The 19,874-nt window shown below is 34.2% G+C and overlaps 5 protein-coding genes across 6 annotated transcripts; 3 read left to right on the top strand and 2 right to left on the bottom strand.

Annotated features, from left to right (window-relative positions):
• The first annotated feature begins 771 nt into the window (after window positions 1–771).
• Window positions 772–4,158, top strand: LOC126760302 (probable Dol-P-Man:Man(7)GlcNAc(2)-PP-Dol alpha-1,6-mannosyltransferase). The gene is made up of 8 exons (XM_050475839.1): window positions 772–1,352; window positions 1,413–1,545; window positions 1,609–1,782; window positions 1,863–2,016; window positions 2,104–2,248; window positions 2,366–2,592; window positions 2,664–2,909; window positions 2,982–4,158. Exons 1-8 carry the CDS (start codon window positions 1,227–1,229, stop codon window positions 4,006–4,008), a joined length of 2,232 nt encoding a protein of 743 aa, XP_050331796.1. The 5' UTR covers window positions 772–1,226; the 3' UTR covers window positions 4,009–4,158.
• Window positions 4,159–4,958: 800 nt separating this feature from the next.
• LOC126760549 (cytochrome c oxidase subunit 7A, mitochondrial) lies at window positions 4,959–5,832 on the bottom strand. The gene is made up of 3 exons (XM_050476255.1): window positions 5,687–5,832; window positions 5,141–5,504; window positions 4,959–5,084 (listed from the first exon to the last, which is right to left on the bottom strand). Exons 1-2 carry the CDS (start codon window positions 5,717–5,719, stop codon window positions 5,256–5,258), a joined length of 282 nt encoding a protein of 93 aa, XP_050332212.1. The 5' UTR covers window positions 5,720–5,832; the 3' UTR covers window positions 4,959–5,084; window positions 5,141–5,255.
• A 435-nt stretch (window positions 5,833–6,267) lies between these two features.
• Window positions 6,268–6,972, top strand: LOC126760523 (U1 small nuclear ribonucleoprotein C). Its single transcript, XM_050476221.1, has one exon. It carries the CDS (start codon window positions 6,425–6,427, stop codon window positions 6,857–6,859), a length of 435 nt encoding a protein of 144 aa, XP_050332178.1. The 5' UTR covers window positions 6,268–6,424; the 3' UTR covers window positions 6,860–6,972.
• A 352-nt stretch (window positions 6,973–7,324) lies between these two features.
• Window positions 7,325–9,170, bottom strand: LOC126760482 (deoxynucleoside kinase). Of its 2 annotated transcripts, none has more exons than XM_050476135.1 (6): window positions 9,047–9,170; window positions 8,306–8,520; window positions 8,115–8,248; window positions 7,935–8,053; window positions 7,716–7,867; window positions 7,325–7,648 (listed from the first exon to the last, which is right to left on the bottom strand). In XM_050476135.1, exons 1-6 carry the CDS (start codon window positions 9,063–9,065, stop codon window positions 7,505–7,507), a joined length of 783 nt encoding a protein of 260 aa, XP_050332092.1. In that variant the 5' UTR covers window positions 9,066–9,170; the 3' UTR covers window positions 7,325–7,504. The 2 variants fall into 2 exon arrangements, with proteins under 2 accessions (XP_050332092.1, XP_050332101.1); XM_050476144.1 differs by lacking the exon at window positions 9,047–9,170 and adding an exon at window positions 8,865–9,020 and having other exon boundaries at window positions 8,306–8,781.
• Window positions 9,171–9,892: 722 nt separating this feature from the next.
• Window positions 9,893–17,971, top strand: LOC126760293 (uncharacterized). Its single transcript, XM_050475829.1, has 8 exons — window positions 9,893–10,353; window positions 12,144–12,257; window positions 12,318–12,480; window positions 12,555–13,421; window positions 13,482–15,261; window positions 15,823–15,949; window positions 16,029–16,174; window positions 16,239–17,971. Exons 2-8 carry the CDS (start codon window positions 12,166–12,168, stop codon window positions 16,391–16,393), a joined length of 3,330 nt encoding a protein of 1,109 aa, XP_050331786.1. The 5' UTR covers window positions 9,893–10,353; window positions 12,144–12,165; the 3' UTR covers window positions 16,394–17,971.
• The last annotated feature ends 1,903 nt before the right edge of the window (window positions 17,972–19,874 follow it).

Raw genomic sequence — 19,874 nt, 5'->3', positions numbered from 1 at the left:
AGGTATATATACATACCTATATAATCTAGCTGTAGGCCGTTTAAATTCAGTCAAAATACATAAAGGCGAGTGCAGAACCATTTGAAAATAGTAAAAAATTTAAAAAACGAATTTTGTGTACTCCAACCCAAACAAAAATGCTGGCAAGAATAATTTACGGGCGTCAATTTTTCATTACCTACAGCTTTACTATATAACTTATATCCATAGAACTCGTAGTTTGGCCAGAAATCAAGAAAAACCGTTTTTATCCTTGAAAATTCAACCACCTCCGCCCTTTCCTCTTATCTACTCCAAAACCCCCGTAAACTATTTTTCTCTTTATATTTGTTATTTTATCTTTTTTTCCAATAGATTTCATAATAATAGAGATGTTATGCATTAAAAAATGTGTCTATTAGAATATTTTTAAACAATATAAAGATTCCTAAAATTTTAATTGTTTATTCTTGCTTTCATAACTACTTAATATGTATGTATGTATATTTTTAAGTTAGTTTTGATTATATTCATATTTATGACAACACACACATAAATATTTGAATACACATATCCAAGTACATACTTTTATCTATATGGAGGATATATATGTATTTCCTTTCCTCTATTAAAAGGTTCATATACCGTTGTTTATCTGCGTTATTCTTCCGTTTCCGATTCAGGAAGTTACTTTCATCTTTACGTACCGACGTTATTTCGCATACTTGGAGAGCGGCAACTCTACGCCCACTGTTAAACAGCTGTTTCATAGCGGCAACAACAAAATGATGCACAACATACAACACACCGTCAGCTACGTGGAATTGACAAAAACTAAATTTAGAATAATAAAGGCCGTATATTGGAAAAATGGCAATAAACACCACATCGGCGTGATTCTTAATCGCCAGCGTATTAGTGTAAAAGTCAAGGAAACAATAGATTAACAAATAGGAGGAGAAATAAAAAACAAAGTGTTCAGAAAGTTTCCTGGAGTCAAAGTTGTGCACAGGTGCACACGGTAGAGCGTATCAGCAAAGATATGCTATTGTAAATTTTCTATGAAGATAGCATTGTGGAAAATTCGGGAATCGAATTGTGGATAATATGCCATTATGTAATTCAGTTAATTGATCATCAATACGTGCACCGTTAACCACGCTTCTGGCGTATTGCTATTTAAACAAATAAATTTGCCTTTAAGCCTTTACTTCATATCTCTTTAATTGGAAACATCACCGACTAACATGGATTCGTTGTTGTTCCTGACGGCTGCGGCGCATCTGTTCTACACACCATTCACCAAAGTGGAGGAGAGTTTTAATTTACAAGCTATGCATGATATACTTTATTTGAGACAAAACTTTACGCAGGTTTGTTGTGTTATTTAAATTAAGTAATAGCAATTTGCAATACATTTCGACTTCTCACAGTATGATCATCATGATTTCCCCGGTGTGGTACCGCGCACCTTTCTCGGACCGCTTGTGATCTCCATATTGTCCACACCGTTTGTGATACTGTTTGAAACACTCAGCATGAATAAATTTTGGGCGCAGTATGTTGGTAAATATTTATAAAATAAGTGCACATTAAAAGTTGTCTAATTTAAATTTTAATTTGCTGCAGTTCGTTTAGTGTTAACCGCTGTGGTAACTGCTTCGTGGCACAATTTCCGTCGTGTGATAAGCAAACAGTTCGGCACTGACGTGCGCCTCTGGTTTACTATCATCACATTGACCCAGTTTCATTTCATATTCTATATGAGTCGACCATTGCCTAATGTTATAGCATTGCCTGTAGGTAAGGTGTCACTACGTTCGATTACACATTACTTTATTTTAGAAATACGTAATTAAAAACGTTTTGTGTCTCTTTCTTAGTGTTGTATGCTCTGGCCTTTTGGTTAGAAGGTCAAACGAAACCCTTCATTATATGTTCTGGCATCGCAATATTGATATTTCGTTCAGAACTTTTAATATTCTTAGGCCTTCTGCTAGCATATGATGTGATTTTTCGCAAAGTTACTATATCCAGGTAAGCTCTACAAACACACTACAAATCGTTATGTACAATGCAACCAAAACGTTTATGTTTAAAAAATATGTGTTAATACATTTACAGCGTACTAAAAATAGCATTACCCGCAGGTTTAGCTATTTTGGTCACAACAATTGTTTTGGACTCGTTTTTCTGGCGCCGTCTCTTGTGGCCGGAGGGTGAAGTGCTGTGGTACAACACTATATTGAATAAAAGCTCCGATTGGGGTGTATCCTTTGAAATTTAATTTTATTTGATAGTTCGTTTTGCAACGCATTCATAATCTTCTAAAATCCATGTTCCGTTATTATTTGGTTTTTCCTTGACTTATTTCTTTGAATTGCAGACTTCTCCGTTCTTATGGTATTTCTATTCAGCATTTCCACGCGCACTCGGCGCTTCAGTTGTTCTGGTGCCAATAGGTGTTTGTTTGGAACGGCGTATACGTCCACTAGTGCTTGCGGCCTTGGCATTTGTGCTTATCTACTCAATACTGCCGCACAAAGAGTTACGCTTTATTGTTTACGTGTTCCCTGTGCTGAATTTGGCGGCTGCTTGTGCCTGTTGCCGATTGTACGTAAACTATTATACAGTCAATTTTGTAGTTTAAATAATTCATATACACTTGTATTTAATTTTTATAGCTGGCTAAATAGCGGGAAATCTGTGTGGCACCAAATACTGGCACTTGGTGCTGGTGCGCATTTATTAATTAATATACTTATAACGGTATTCCTTTTGGTTGTATCGAGTACCAACTATCCAGGTGGTGTGGCATTAACTCGTCTGCATCGTCTGGAAGCACAAACGCCTAATGTATCCGTGCATATAGCAAATTTAGCGGCACAAAGTGGAGTCTCAAGATTTTTACAAGTCCGCGATGACTGGCAGTAAGTTGAAAAAAATTCTTAATACAAAATTATATTTAATATACACACTATGTAATTATTTTGCTTTTTCAGCTATTGTAAAAACGAATCGATAACTTATGATGCTGAGCAGACGCGTTATTACACACATCTCCTGGTGGAAGCAAAGAATAAAAACAATGTGCAACTTTGGTCCACACTGCAGAAAGAATTTGAAATTGTAGAGTTTGTCGATTGCTTCAATAATATTGGCATACAATATAGCTCATTAGTGCCAATTCGTATTAAAACCAAACCATGTTTAGCTATATTAAAGAGAATAAAACCTGCTGTTGATGTCGAAACTAAAATAAAGACGAAAGGCGAGAAAAAAGCGAAAAAGAAAAGTAAAAAGTCAAACGAAATCGAAACCGTGGAAATGATTCTTAACGAAGTTGTAGAAGATATAAAAGACACTGAAATGCCAAAAGACTTGCACAGCATAGAAAAGGCCCTAGATGAAACTATAGAAGACCCACAACAATTCGTAGAAGAAGACAAAACCACACTGAACGATAAAATAGATGCAAAGGCTTCGCTGGAGGACGGTTATGTAGAGGACTGGACATTAGAAGTTGTAGATGATGAAACATTCGAAGAACCAATTGAAATTCAAAAGTCAGAAATGCAACCTCCTAGCGCTGAAAAACCTATCAAAGTGCACGAAGCTGTAGAAACATCGGCCCAGAAGTCCGACACTGACATACAATCAGAGGAAACTTCCGAGCAGCAAACAAAAGATATAAACTTCCATGAGCTGCATAATCTGGCGCTGGGCAAGGTGAATCGCAAAACTTTGGCAACAAAACAAAAGATACGCCAATTAATCGAACAGCATTATCGTGCGAAGGGACGCCACGTTGAAAGCTCCGCCGAAAAGGTTGATAAACGTCCCGCCACTGCAGCGCGCCAAACAGTTAAGTCCATTATAAAGCAAGAACGCATTAAGGAGATGATCGAACAGATCGCGACAATGGATCTGACGCGCATTTGCGATCTGGATCATATTTCTACCAAAGACTGTCTAAAGCAGGTTATCGATAAACTGGACGCTGATGATAAGTCAGCGCACAGTAATTGAAAAAGTGTAACATTTTTGTTTTAAATTAAGGAGAGTTGTTTGCTAGCATAATGAGTGTTCGCTTTCTCATTTTTATATTTATGTAAAATAAGTTAATGTTTACCAAAAAAAAATTACAAATGTCAATAAATTATATATATTGCGAACATATGAATTTGCAACAGCAATCCAAGTAACGCCAGTCCCCATGTGACACGATATAGCATTAGGTCTCGGCTGCCACCCTTCAGATGTATCGGTTTACCATCGTCCTTTTGGAAAAGTTTTTGCATTTGTTTAATTTTTTCTAAACCAGGATTCGGCTTCTTGGATGGACCCGGACTTGGACCACAAGAAGAGCCACTAGTCACTTTGCCTGGACCACTGGAAAATCTTGCCGCCAACTGTAATAAGTTGCGGCCGTTGCAACGGTACAATGAAGGCTATAATAACATACAATCGATTCAAATGCATTGAATATTAAAATATATACGTTTTATACATCTGCTTACATTTATCAATCTGAACATACTTTTCCAGAGGTTTATTCTTTATATAAAGAAGTTACGGCGACACGAAAACAATAATTTATTTGAAATGTTTAGAAATGTGACCTTAATTTCAATGCCCATCTTACAATATAATTTTAATACCTAACGGTTGACAAAAGTATACGCTGCAATCCAAAGTGGTTTTCCAAAAGTAGTTAAGTATCCGAAACTAATTTTGTCAGGATAATAGGCTAAGATGTGTGGTGAAGTTTAAAGTTTAAAATAAAAACTAATATATATATTTGAACACCGATTTAAAGGCAATGATGAAACCAAAAAAACCTGCTGCATCGAATTTATAGTACACTTCATTTCTTATAGCATAAAGGGGTATCAAAAATAAGTATCTTGATCTATGAGTTGTAATAACACCATACCTACCGTACCTACCATACATATTTCTTATTTAAATTAAAAATGTTTGTATCTTTTGTATTATATATATTTCCATGTTTTAAATGCATTTACGTGAATGTTTAGCTTTTAACATAAAACATTTATGGGTAGTTAAGACAATAGGAATTGCACTACTCCACCGCTCTGCAACTGTAAAACACATATTATATAAACAGCTCTGTTGTATAGGAATTAATTACACTTACCACAAAACAGGAAACATACACAAATACATCCAAGTTAGTCATATGTTTTTATACTTTGAAAGCTTAATTTAAAACATTAATTACAGATGCATAGGTAGCCATTTCTGTTAAGCATTTAATCTTGGCTTTTTGGAACGCTCAAATCGTAGAACAGCTTCGCCATACCACCAATACCGGCCAAACTCAGAGCCACGGTTAAACGGTACAAAAGTTGATCGACAAATGATCCCTTAAGGAACACTGGTTTGCCATCATGCTTTTGGAAATGCTCCTGCACCTTCTTCAGTTCGAAGTAGCCTTTCTCTACTTCACTCTTTGCTGCGGCACGGCGTGGAGCAGATGTGGTAAGAGTACGAACCACAGTCTAAAATTAAAAAAAAAATGTTATGATTATATTTCCAATTAAAAATTATTTCATATTTCCAAAACAACTATCACAAATTTAATGTAATAACATTACGTAATGTCGACAAAATGCACATGCAACAATCACTTTAAACAAAAGAATTTTAATTGTAACAAAAGAATAGCAACAATTTGACTTACTCTGGATAAGTTAAGCATTTTGATAGAACTCATATTTTGTGTTAATTAATTAAAAAAGCCTCAAAGCTAGAAACTTTTCGATACTTTCGACAGATAATTTGTGAGCAATAAGAATTTTCACAATTATGACAGAATTTTGACATTAGTGGAATGACTGGAAACTGGACATGCCAAGGGAATACTGGACACAGGGTTGCTCTGCATTTTGCAAACGCAGGGTGTTCTTTAAAAGTTAATATAAAAATAAAAAACCGGAATAGCAGATTTATAGAACGTACTACGAAACTATAAAACAAATGCCAAAATCTTTTGTATACTTCTAATATGGTAATCATATATAAATTGCTTTATTACAAAATACAAGAAATTCTAATTTTTTGAGTGACAAAATTTATATTTATAAATAATAAAATTATATACATAGATTCGAATAGATAAATATCACTTCCAACTTAACCATATATACAAATACATAAAAATAAGTAAACCGTGCACATATTTAGTAGTCGTTACAACTTGGTGTGAACAGGTAACAAGGTTACACCAATGCAATGTAAAATGCAACCCTGTCATTCAGCTTTGAATTCATTTGCGTACAACATGACTATTTTGACAGCCAGCAAAGATTTGTTTTCTTCAGTAGTTTTTTCACGATATTTCTGTATAGTTTTGTAAATAAAATATAAATTGAAGTATTGAGGAAGGGTTTACGATTTCTATGAAATAAAAGGAAAAAAGATGCCGAAATATTATTGCGATTATTGTGACACATATTTAACACACGATTCTCCATCTGTGCGAAAAACACATTGCACTGGACGAAAGCATAGAGACAACGTTAAATTCTACTATCAGAAATGGATGGAAGAGCAGGCGCAACATTTGATCGATGCTACCACAGCTGCTTTTAAAGCTGGTAAGATTACACAAAATCCGGGCGTTGCGTTACCGCCTCCAAACATGGCACCACCTCCGCGTCCAGGCCTAATGCCGGGTGCACCAGGCATGCCGCCCATGATGATGGGTCCACATGGAGCTATGCCACCACCAATGATGGGTATGCGACCCCCGCCAATTATGGGACCGATGGGGCCAATGATGGGACCGCCACCGCCCTTGGGAGCTTTAGGTGTTCGACCACCTATGATGAATGGCCCTCCGCCAAATAAATAACAAACTACTTTAAGCAAAAGAAGATAAAAGAGTAATATAAAAGAAACTTTATAAAAATTTGTCTAAACATTATACTTTTCAAAATAAAGAATCTAATTTAATTTCAACTGTAATGATTAAAATATTTTTATGATATCATTTGCTTTATATCAACAAAATTATGTCTATTTGACAAACAAATCAAAGTGAAAGGTGATATAAAGCTGAGTAGTAGTTTCCGGATATCGTAGTAAGTTGTTGGAGTCGCCGAAAACATTATTCACATATTTTTGAGGTATGCTTCTGAGAGAATCGTGTTTCGGATACCAAGATCTGGCTATCATTATGAGAACGTCCCCAGGACACCAAATTAGGACGGACAAAGATTTTGCCCGGTCATGGACTGTCAACGTAGCAACATTCTACAAGTTTCTACACAAAGAAAACCCCTATTACTTTCGTTGAGGCAAACAAAGATTTTTGCACTTGTTATTTATACTAGTCAAATATATATTTTATCTTAAAATGCACATCATTCTTACATGTCTATAATAGTATTAATACATTTACGATTAAAATTATAATATGTGTTTGAAACTTTAAAATGTATGAAGAAAATGTATCTAGTGATGCTGAGAAATTTAGCTAAAATGCTTGTTAATTGAACTAACCCAAAAAATCTGAGCGCTTACTGGGAGATGCCGTCACTGCTGGCCTTTGTTGTTGTATTGACGCTGTGATAACATTTTCAGATCGTTTGTACTCTCGATCGATTTCGGAGAGATCTAAATCGGCCTCAATTTCTAAAACCTAAAAGGAAATGCATTTAAAATAAAGTTTTTTCTAATAAATTCATTAAAACAATGTTTATATTTACTTTAATATTACATCCAACTTTTTTTCGAATCAACCAGTCTTCGTGAAGCTCGTGCAACTGCTTGATGTATTCAAGTGGCACGCATGCCTCTTCGGAACGAGCCCGTTTCCGTATACGTTCATAAACCACCTCAGGCGTTGTACGCAAATAAACTGTAAAAATACAAATGCTTGAGTTAACGAGATCTTTTTTAGAAATGTATAATAAGCTAATCATTACCTATTAAATCAGCTTGTATGTGTGTAATGTCTTCGACATAACTATACCATTCTTTCAATATTTCATACATGCCATTATGTATAAGGCCACATTTGTGTAAATTCTCAACGAAGCAGTACCTTTAATATATATCAATTGTCTCAGCACAAATCAAATTTATTAATTTATATGTCAACTTACTTTGCACTGTATAAAGAGCGTTCGAGGATCTTAATTGGTTTGTCTGTAGGTTTTGTATGTCGCTCCAACATTGTCAGCATCACATATGATTGAAACGGCATTGCCCAACGGTCCGGATCAATATACATCAGTTCCTAAAATAACGTTTAGATATTTCATTGCGCACACAAGTCAAGTAGGAATTTACTAACCAATAAATTGTATCCCTTAAAATTACGCCACTTTTCCACCGGCTCCGTCATTGCACATATTTTGTCTTCAAACTTTTGAAAATGTTTGATGAATGTAGTCTTTCCACTGCCAATATTGCCTTCGATAAGGACGGTGAAGGGCTGTGTGCCAACTCCGTATTTAGGAACTGCAGCATTAATTGGCTTGAGTGATGTCATAGTGCCTAGTAAACGTTCTACAACAATAGTAATATATTTTGCTAGATGCTAAATATTATTTCAGTGCAGTATTTCAACAGGGAATATAAAGATTTTTAATTTGTTAATTTTTTTTAAATGTCACGGTGAAATTTTCACAACTAATCCACTTCGATTTGCATCCAATCTAGCACACTTCACAACTGCTTCACAAATAAGACTTGTAAAAACGCGCCAAATGTATCTTTCAAATACGCATTTGGGCGCACTTTCGGCTGACGTGAGAGTTCTCTGAATACCTATTGGCACATACACATGCAAAAGAGCATAAAGTTAACAACTTTTCTGGCAATTCTACAATAACATGTCTGAACATGTTTACCTAACAGCTGTTGTGTACGCATATACACTTGTGATTTCAACGATCCATTAATAATTTGAATTTGTCGCCAATTTGTTACTAGTAGATTTGCAGTGTCTTTTGTCGGCCTTTGCTCCAACATTATTTTAACTTAGTGATATTCCTAAATAATTTCAACTTAACACTGCTGAATATCAACTTACTTAAAATTAAACGCTCCATTTTTTACATTCTTATTTACGCAATTTAACAAATTTTTGTTTTCTTTAAAACAAATCCATATTTTGCAAAAGGTATAAGTTGTTATTACAATAATAACAAACCAATAGAAATGCACCGAACAGCTGTTTAGTTTGCGGAAGAAATGTGTAATTTGTAAGCATTTATACATGGTGTACCGAGAGATTTCATTATATACGTTCCCTGGGTAAACTATAGAAAAAGTTTTTAAATATATTCCTTCACTTGGTGGTTCACATATTTTACAAATATTAAATGAACATGAATACTTTGTCTTGGCTCCTTTTGAAAGTAAGACTTTGAGTTAAAGTTTAATTAATTGAAAAAACTTAAAAAACCGGGTAACTGTGGACCCATTTCTTTATCAAAATTAGGTAGGCAGATTCGAATTTTTATTAAACATTGCTTGGATACTTAACCACTTTTACAGCTTCCTTAGGATGTCATTAAACACGTACACTTTATAATTAAAGTTGACAACTTCTCTTAAGTAGAAACATTTTGTTTATAAAAAATTGTTTACTTATGAACAAACTGGGTACTGAAATGTAATACCCAGAGAACGAATATCAAAAATTGCGCTCTCTGTTCATACCACCAGTCAGTATAATGCACATGAAACACCGCATTTTTTGACTTGTCAACACTTTTTTTCCACGTGCTTACATCAAACAATTTTGACATTTCGTTTAATTGTGCAATTTCGCGATTTTCTATACACAAACACATGGACAGGCATTGCCCCTCAGTTTAGCACAGGAGATTCTACGGATAATTGTGTAAATACATTCGTATATGTCTCCCTTGCGCATTTATGTTTGTGTGCAGCGTGAAGATAAGTGAAACAACTGTCAAAAACGCCTTGTTTGAAAGATCCAAATACAAGTGAATTAACCACCGTTGCTGTCGCGCGGCCACGTGAAGAATTTGCTCGTTTAATAGCCGTGTATTTCATCCAGATTGTAGCAAATTGATAAAACCATTGAAAATAAATATATTGCAGCAAATAAGTGAATAGAAAATCTAAAATAGTGAATTCAGTAACAGAAATTTTAATATCTCGCCGGTATGTAAAAGCATTGTGAGGTTAAAATCGTAAAAGCGGGCGCGGAAGCTAAGCACTAAAGCAAAAGCACTGACGAGCACGTTGTTGAATTGATATCTATCGCATGATATATTTTAAATATAAGAAAGTTTGTAAACCAAACTAATAGTTCTAAAAAAGAAAATATTAAGAATAAAGTACAACATAACGGAGTTTTAAATAGAGGTACGTTTAAAAGAATAGCAAAAGCACATTTGGAATGATACCAATGTTAAAGATGGGGGAGGCTGCAAGAGTAACGGCATTAAAGTGATTTCTATTTCGAGAAAAAATAAAGAAAAATAGTGGATATACTGTTATTAAACAATTATTCTAATTTTTCAATATTAATAAACGTTATTTAAAAAAGATATTTTCTGTTTCAAGCAAATAAATGCATTGAAATAATAAAATAACATGTAGTGGGCATTATTTTGAAAATTTTAATTGTATTTTTTTATCTACACAAATTTTTACTATTTTTTAATTGTTTTCTTAAAACAAAAATTGTTTTTCAAATATATGCTTGTACAAACATACACTTTACAACAAATTTTGAAACTCCATCACATAGAAAATCATGCAACGTGTCAACGCTTATTGCTATAATAAAAACGTATAAAATCTCGCTATAGAGCTATAGTTAAAACGTATCTTTGTGTGATATCTTTTAAAGACATTAAATGCAAAATGTATATAAAATTAACTAACTATTATCTGGGATATATCCACTTGCTTATGTCAATAAAAACACGCAAACTATGTGCTAAGTTTTTACTACAAACAAATTCAAGCGAACGAACAGCTGGTTTATTGCCTCCGCCAAAAGCACATGGTTGGTTCGAACATTCACCGGTACCATGCTAACAAAGCAGTCAAACTCAAACTTTCAGTGATGAACGATTATAAACATACAAATGCGCATATGTTTCTACCTACCTATATAACACCCATGATTATATTACCTGTAGTAGGTATTGCCACGCTTGCATTCACAAACTTATGTGCTCGCATTCCATTTAATACTATTGAACTATGCATATGTATGTTTGTGGCATATATTTGTTTTCTTTTTCTGGCTTAACTCATAATGTCATTGACTATTTGATTTCAAGAAGTCGGAAGAAAAGTAGGGTGTAGGGTAACAGAATTTAACACCTTCGTAAATTTTACTACAGCAATCGTCATGAGCACTAAAACCAGCATTTTATATTATAAATAATGAAATGAATGCTTAACACATGAACACAAGAATTTTAGAGTCTAATGTAATTTCTGCCACATGAAATTAAAGGTATTTGTTTTTATTTAGACTGCAACAAACATTTCTGCCATGTGTTGTTTAAGGTTTAATTTCATGTTTACTATCTCGATAACGATTGACAAACACGTGTTTTCTGTTATTAGGCACATACATACATATGTATGTATTTATTCATGACTAATATAGTTATGCGGAAATAGAAATATGTTTGCTGTGCGAATTTAGAAGAGAAGATGGAGAAATATTTAAAAACAATATTGATTAAAATAAATTTATAGATACAAATATTACAGCGATTAAATGAGATTGTTTATTGTTTAACTTCTAGGGAACACTTTGAAGGAAAAACACAATTTTTTTTCTAAAAAGATGGATGGTTTGTTGTATTGTAAAATGAAAAATATTAAAAAATTTGAAAGAAATAAGCGTTACCGTATAAATTATGTATGTATGTATGGAAATTAGTTACGAGAGGCACAGGCACAATTTTTACACCTATTTTTTCCCACACTATATATGTACATACGTATGTTAAGATTTATTTTATTGTTCGTGATCTTTTGAAATAAAATAATTCCCAGGTCAAGATAACAATTTTTTAATAAAATAAATATCGACCTGTTTGTGATCCCACGTTCCAATGTATAAAATTAAATCTAAAAATATGTAAATACATGAATGTTTAAATATTAATTATATATTGTTGTTTCAGTTCAATTACAATTTGCCACAAAATGGATTCACGGCTTTTGAACGTGTTTCACGATGATCCGTTCGACGGCAGTTACACACAACTTAATACAGATTTTTGGTCGAGTGAAAGCGAGTAAGTATAAAAAAATATATATTGTAAATATATAAACTAATTTAACTTGATTTTATTCAGCACAATGGGACAACTTACGGAGACATTGAATGGCATTTTGCCCATACCTGCAGATGCTGAGCACGATGCCGACATTTACAATAACGCTATGCTCGCAACAGAAGACAATTTTCGGATAGCAAATAAAATAGATGTAGCTACGAATTTCCAAAATAAAGAATTGGTAGGTGCACAGACAACAAAATCAAAACAGGGACTAAGTTATATTGTATAAATTTGTTGTGTGCGAACTTTCAGCTGATTTATGATGATTTTGCGCAGCATCAATTGCCCGCAGACGGCGGTATCGAAATCATTACTGTGGATCCAAATTCATTAGACTCGGATTCAGAGGATTCAAACGACAATAATGATTTGTCAAGCAATGAAGACAAAAATCTCATTTTGAATTATGCAGATTTCGAAGACAATCAAAGTCAATACAGTGAAGCTACCTTTCGTACGCGCACTGACAGTTCATCGATTGGTGACTATGAATCACATACAAGCGACTATGATGATAGTTCAGATGAGGAAGACGTTGCGAGAGACGTGATAAATAATCAGCTTGCTGATATAAACGAGGACAAGAAACCTGACGCACTACTATTAGGTGTAGATGAAATTCCAGACTTAAGTGTAGGTCTATTAGCTGCTGATGGCATAGATTTAGACTCAGGGTTTCAGTTGCCCTTAGAAGATATTGCAGCGGGCAATAAAAATCGTACCATGAGCACGAACACTATTGGCTCCGATGTAGATGTTAATAATTTCGATTTAGCGGAATTTATAACCAATGACGATTTAACATTAACTGTACCAAAAGTGAATACACAAATTATTAATAATGTAACACAAACTAATACAGCTGAGCCAACAAAACGCTTAGCAGCAATACCTGTAAAAACTAATATCGACTCAGATTCCGATGCGGAATCGGATGTCATTGTCGATATTGAGACTGTAGATGTAGATATGGATAAATCTTTGTGGAAAATGACTCCTGGAAGTGCTGTTGCAACTGAAGAGAATGGTTTAAATGATATCACATATGAGGATAATGTAAAGAAGGATCCGTCCTGGAGTCCAAAAATCACAAAAAAACAGGAAAATGTACCAAAAGAGGTAAATGCTTCAGTAATATTTTTTTTTTGATATTTACTAATCAAAATTACAATTTTTTAGACAAAAGCTCGACCAACTACCACAATAATTGCTCCAAGTCAAGCTTCAAATAATCCGCCAAATACACGCAACTTCACAATAGTGCCAAACAAGCGTCAATGTGACATTCTTAAAGGCAAATCTGGCGCAATTAAAAATAAGTCAACTTCAAAACAGAGCGTAGGCAAGTCCGCTGCTAAGAAAGGGTCAGAGGCCACAACAGGCAATTCGTCCAAGGCTGGTTCACTCACCTGCCGTGTGGGTGTGGGGCAAGGTGGCAAAAACTTGGCTTTGCTTTCACAAACTTTCTCAGCAAATGATAGCAAACCAGAAGATAATAAAACTACAGAAACAATTGTGGAAAAACCAAAGGTGATGAAGCCTATTGTACAAGAAAAGCAAGTCATGCCCAAAGAAAGTGCAAAAGTAGAAGCTGTAGAACGTACCAAGTTGGCAGTCAAACGTAAATTGAATTTAGAAGAATATAAGCGACGACGTGGAGACAAAAATATATCTCGCCAGACAGAAAGCAATTTGATGTCAATTGATACTGATGCTGCTAATGCCTCCAGTGCATCGAGCATACAAGTGAAACATAGTCAGGAAGTAACCACCGTCGTGAAAACACTTAGAAATCAGAATAATCAAAAACAACCTATTGATCCTATAACCGAGGCTAAAAATAAGGTATTACGCATGCAAGAATTGAAACGAGCACAGCAATTGAAAATTATAGATTCCACAATATCGGCAAAAGTACCGCGTGTCACAAAATTACCACCACTCAAGGACATTGTTAAGGACACCTACTGTGGCGGCAAAGACCGGCATAATCAAACTTCTACGGGCTCAAAACTACACCCCGACTATGAGGAAGTGATTATTGTATCTGCTGGCAATAACACTGATATCAGTATACCACCGCTGAACATGCTACCAATTAATACTTGCGAGCGCTCACTTTTGAAATCATCTGCATTGCTGTATAGCATGCATAATGGGCTGCCTTCTAGTAGCTCTTTGATTGCCAGCATACAGGATGTTGTTGTACAAAAGGTTGTGGGACCGGAAAAGTCCAATTTGACGAATGGTGTCACAACACCGGTTTCCCAGAAAACACAGAAAGAAGCCGAACAACATGGCGAAGATAAGGTTATTATGCATTTGCGCAAGGATAGAATACGACCGCGCATGGTCACTATGGGCATACAGACAGATCCGCAACCAGGTTTTACGTGTCTGCCGCCAATACCGCGCAAGCCGCGTGCTGAACGAAGTTATCGTAAGCATAGCGGTGGCAAAGCCATCGGAGAAGATACCGATAGTGATGCTTCGTGCGATCGCTCGTATAATCGCCATCGTAATCGCAGTCGTAGTTCAATTAATCGGTCGCGTAGTCGTTCGATGGAAAGTTTTGCATCGTCAACGGAACGTAGCGTCAATACACGTCAGTCTGACATTGCCGGTGGTTATTCGTCGCGAAGTAGTCGTCGGCATCGTAGTTCCATAAGTTCTTCCTATTCTGAGTCGGGACGTATGTCGCGCAATACACAACGCCAGCCGCGTACCAGCTACAAGAAGCGTACAAAAAAGTATGCACGCAATTCATCGGCATCCTCATCACAATCTTCGTCAGATAGGTCTGATCGCAGTCGAAATCGCAGCCGCAGTCGCAGCCCATATTATCGGCGCTCATATTCCAGATCACGTTCACGCTCGCGTTCAATTTCAGTTGCCAGCAGTCGCTTTAGAAAGCCGGGTGGAAACAAGAATTTCCCCGGTAATAATGTCTCACAACCAGGTAACTATTTTTTTTTTACCCTGAACAGGGTATTTTAAGTTTGCCAAGAAGTTTGCTTACTATATGTGTCTGAGTGTAATCAGTGTGACTGAGCTGAGTCTATTTAGCCATGCCCGTCTGTCGTCTGTCTGTCTGTATATATGGGAACTGGCCCCTCAGTTTTTGAGACATCGTTCTGAAAATTGTCACACATCCTTTTCTCACTAAGAAACTGCTCGTTTGTTGGAACCAACGATATCGTACCACTAAAGCATATAGCTGCCATAAAAACTGTATGATCATAATTAAGTTCTTTTATGGGAAATTTTGTATTTGACAGTAACCAAGACAGTGCTATAACATTCGAACATATTGGTTTCATGGAACGGTTATAGCATATGGTTGCAATACCAACTGAACTATCAAGATTAAGATATCTTTATAACCTGTTATGCTTTAAGAAATGAAACTGTAAATGGTATTGTAGCTCCGGTGCTGCCGAAGTAAAATTTATTTCTCGTTTTATTTAACTTTTTCTTCTATATATGTAAATTAATTTATGTTATATTCTCATTGCTGCAGCTGTTGAAGAGCGCCGCATAGTTTATGTGGGGCGTATTGAAGAGGAAACCACCAAGGAGATGCTGCGTCGCAAATTCTTACCTTATGGCACTATCAAGCAAATTTCGATACACTACAAAGACACGGGGTAAGTAATTCTAGCTGCTAAATTGTCAACTCGAACTTCGAAATAAATACTTTTCAATTAACCACATAATTTTTTGCAGCATGAAATACGGTTTTGTAACATACGAGCGTTCACAAGACGCGTTCACCGTTATAGACAGCAGTGCACGTGATTCCACAATCAACATGTACGACATTAGTTTCGGCGGCAGGCGCGCCTTTTGCCGCTCTTCATACGCTGATTTAGGTAAATTGTTGCTACTTCAATGTTTTTTAAGAATTTTGCTTTAACGCTTCATGTAATTTAACAGATAACGCCGGCATTAATACATATCATTCGATTGTATTTCCGAAAGTGGAAGCGCCACCCAAAGAGGAGGATTCCTTTGAGGCGCTATTGCAGAAAGTTAAAGCGAAAATGAGCGCTAATAAAGGAAGTGGTGGGGCGAATGCCCACAAAGCATGACGTCGGCAATGGCAAGCAAACGCAATCAGTTGTGGTCAACTGCTATGTATAAAATGCTGACTTACGCAATTGTGTGGCGTATGTAGTTGTTTTCGTATTTACGTTTATATATACATAATTTGTTGTATGCTATAACAATTCCAAATTTAAATACCGTTATACATATGTAAGTATGCAACACAGGATCCTATCTTTTTTATTTTTCTATTAAATATACTTTTTTAAATTAAGTTTAGTTTGTATAACGTATATTTTTTTTATGAATTGCTAAATGCATAATAATATAATTGGAAATATCCGTGCTTGAATAATATATAATTCAGCATAGTACTGATGATTACCTATTAGCTGCAATGACATGTGAAGAAAAGTAGTGTAAACAAGCACTGCACACATTATTATTGAACTGAATGTATAAAGTTTTGAATATTGCTAAACTTAAGATCAAATTATGTTGGCGCATAAACAGCAAACGTTTGTGGCATAAAGGCCATTTCTCAGCGTGCATTGTTGGCTAATAAGCAATGTGATAATAGAAGCCACAGTCATTTATTGCAAATAAGTTGAACTACTTAAAATATACGAAATGAGAGAAAAAAACCGTAATAAACAATAAGTTACATAGCTATTGTATATGTATGAATAGACAACATAATGAATTTAACGCATATGCAGAAGACCATAGTTAAAGCTGACATATATACAGATATAAAAAAGTGTGAGTTTTTACCGTTACAATTACAGAATACTTATTTATTTGTAAATTTTGTACATTTGTAAACGTGAACAAAAACAAACAAATAAAACCAACTAAATAAATGCAAAAACAAAACAAAAATAAAAACAAAAGTAAATAACCAACAAAATAGTCAACACTCAAACTATTTACACAAACGTACAAATGTATGTCATGAAACGAAGAGAAATTAAACTGTTGATATATAACCCTGATATTAGTTGTAAACAAAAAATATGCACTCTTTAAATTTCTTTAAAACAATTTCTATCTACCTGTTTGTATTCTATTTAATTGTAAGTAAATACATTTTAATTTCATTAGACAAATACTTAGTGCGGGCGGTCACGTGTCAACAACAATTATGACTTCCCGCAAAAATAACAACAAACAGCTTAGAAAGAAATATTAAAAGAATTGCGCAAAAGCAAGCTGTGTTCGCCTCCAATTGATTTACTGTAACTATGTATATTTAAAATAATGTTATTGCTTAAAGAAATATATACTTTTTTGTATTTGATCTAGGGAAAGTATATATTTGTAGAAGCTATAGAAAATAAGTATTTTGTTATACTGCTGCAACTTGATGTGTTAACTACATACATACAAACATACATATATTCTTAGTATGCCAAAAGTGGTTGTACACAGTGTTTTACACATACATACATACATACATAAATAGTTTATATTTCTTTAATTTAAGCAGCGGCTATTTCATGAAACAAATTTGTTGCCTTAAATTGAATATCAACAACCACACATATACTTATACATACATATATACTAACTGATTGGTTATGTTTTTTTTTTTTAATTAAAATTTCTTATCTTTAAGTTAATCCGTTTGCTTTGTATTTTTTTGCTAAATAAACTACAAAGAATTACTTGTGAGAAAAAAATAAAAACTAGATAATTGTGTTTTTTATTCCTTATATTAGCGTGTTCGCTATTTCCCTAGTTGACCTTTTCTAAAAAACATTGTCCCACTTAAACAAACAGTTTAATGGGTTAGGGGTAGTCAGAATTTTCAAAAAATTATTTTTTTTTTTTGCATTTTCGTTAAGTGTAATATCTTAAAAATATTCTCTGAAATTTCACGTTGATCCGATAATTAGCTTTTGAGTTATTCGACAAATAACAAAGAGAGCTCGGGCATTTCAAAGCGCTAGTGTGGAACTTTAAACGCGTTTTCTCAAAACTATGTTTTTTGAACTGGTGACAACTGTAACTCGGAAACCGCTCAGTAGATTTTAATGAAACTTATACAGCTTTTAAAATACATAATAAACTCGTACCTGATCGAAGGATTTTTTTTTTTTTAATTTCGATTTTTTAAGACCAATTAACTGTTGATTTTTTCCCAAAACTTCCTGAGGTCGCCATTTTGTTAATTTTTGAAAAAAAAAAAATCCTTCGATCAGGCCCGAGCTTATCTATTTATAAAACTAATTTTTTTGTCCGATTGATTTTAGATGAATCTCCAAGGACTTATGGTTGTCACCGCAAGTACCTTTTTTTTGGAACAACAGTTGTCAACACAAACAACTATAACTTTGGAAATTAAATTTTTTTTTTTTTTTGAAATTTTTGTGACTTCAAGTCAACACATTCTATAATAATGCCATATTACTACTTTTGTAAAATAACACGATTTAATAGCAAAAAAAAAATATTGAAAATTCTCATTTTTTCGTGCCTCTGACTACCCCTAACCCCTTAAACCAAGTCTAACTCGCGTTTCTTTTCCCATGTAGATAATATTGAATTTTTTGTTATTTTGCTTTAAGAGGGTCTTACCATCTGACAGACTTTTAGGGATCCCTTAGAATTTTTTCCACGACCAGTAAATAGATAGATCTTTTATTATTATATATTAACATATAATTCGACAGTGTAAATTTAATTTTAAGTTAAAAATATTGTGTAGAACACCCTTGACCTGAAAAAATAGGCTCGTACTTTCCGCATGATTTCGGAAAAAATTGGCGGCGTTTTAATGTGTAAGCCCAAATGCACGGAATGGACTATTATCAAATGAATATAAGTATCTGAAATTAGACTTTTGGTAATCATTTGAAAAAAAGTTGTTAATTTTGCGTTTTTTTTGTTTAAAAAATAAACGAAATTTCAGAAATTTTTGATTAATAATTATTCATGGTGCTGAGTACATGATTTTAATATTCTCTATAAATTTCAAGTATTTTGGTCAAGTCGTTTTTGAGTTACGATGGAGGAAAGTTTGAAAAACATAGCTTTCAGAAAAACGCTTTTAAAGTTTCAAGTTCGTTTAAACAACAGCTGAAAAGCTCCTTTTCCTAACTGCTGTAAGTTTGAACTTTTTAACTATATTTACTACTATTTTACGAATTCGGATTTTAAAAATCGCTTTACTAACGTATTATAGACATGTCACGAAAGCAATTTTTGAAAAATATAAAAAATCGATTTTTTGAGTCCATCTTATTGGATGACTTTCTTAAGCAAGTAAATCTAAAAAAATATCTTATAATACAAAATTTTTGTTCTGCAAAACAGGTCTAATTAATTTTTCATTGAAATATATCTTTAAAAGTTATAACGTCACCAAAACTGTAAAATAATATATCCAAAGTTTACAGGCGAAGGAAAAAGGGTATATTAGAAACCACTCATATTGAAACAATATTTGAGTTTTGGGTATAAAATGGTTATATATTGGTTATATCTGACAGCGGTAGCTGAAAATTTTATGCTACATACATA

This window comes from Bactrocera neohumeralis, chromosome 2, assembly GCF_024586455.1.
Source record: "Bactrocera neohumeralis isolate Rockhampton chromosome 2, APGP_CSIRO_Bneo_wtdbg2-racon-allhic-juicebox.fasta_v2, whole genome shotgun sequence".
Taxonomy (NCBI): domain Eukaryota; kingdom Metazoa; phylum Arthropoda; class Insecta; order Diptera; family Tephritidae; genus Bactrocera; species Bactrocera neohumeralis.
Note: the sequence above shows the minus strand (reverse complement) of the source record. Positions and strands in the feature narration are given on the sequence as shown.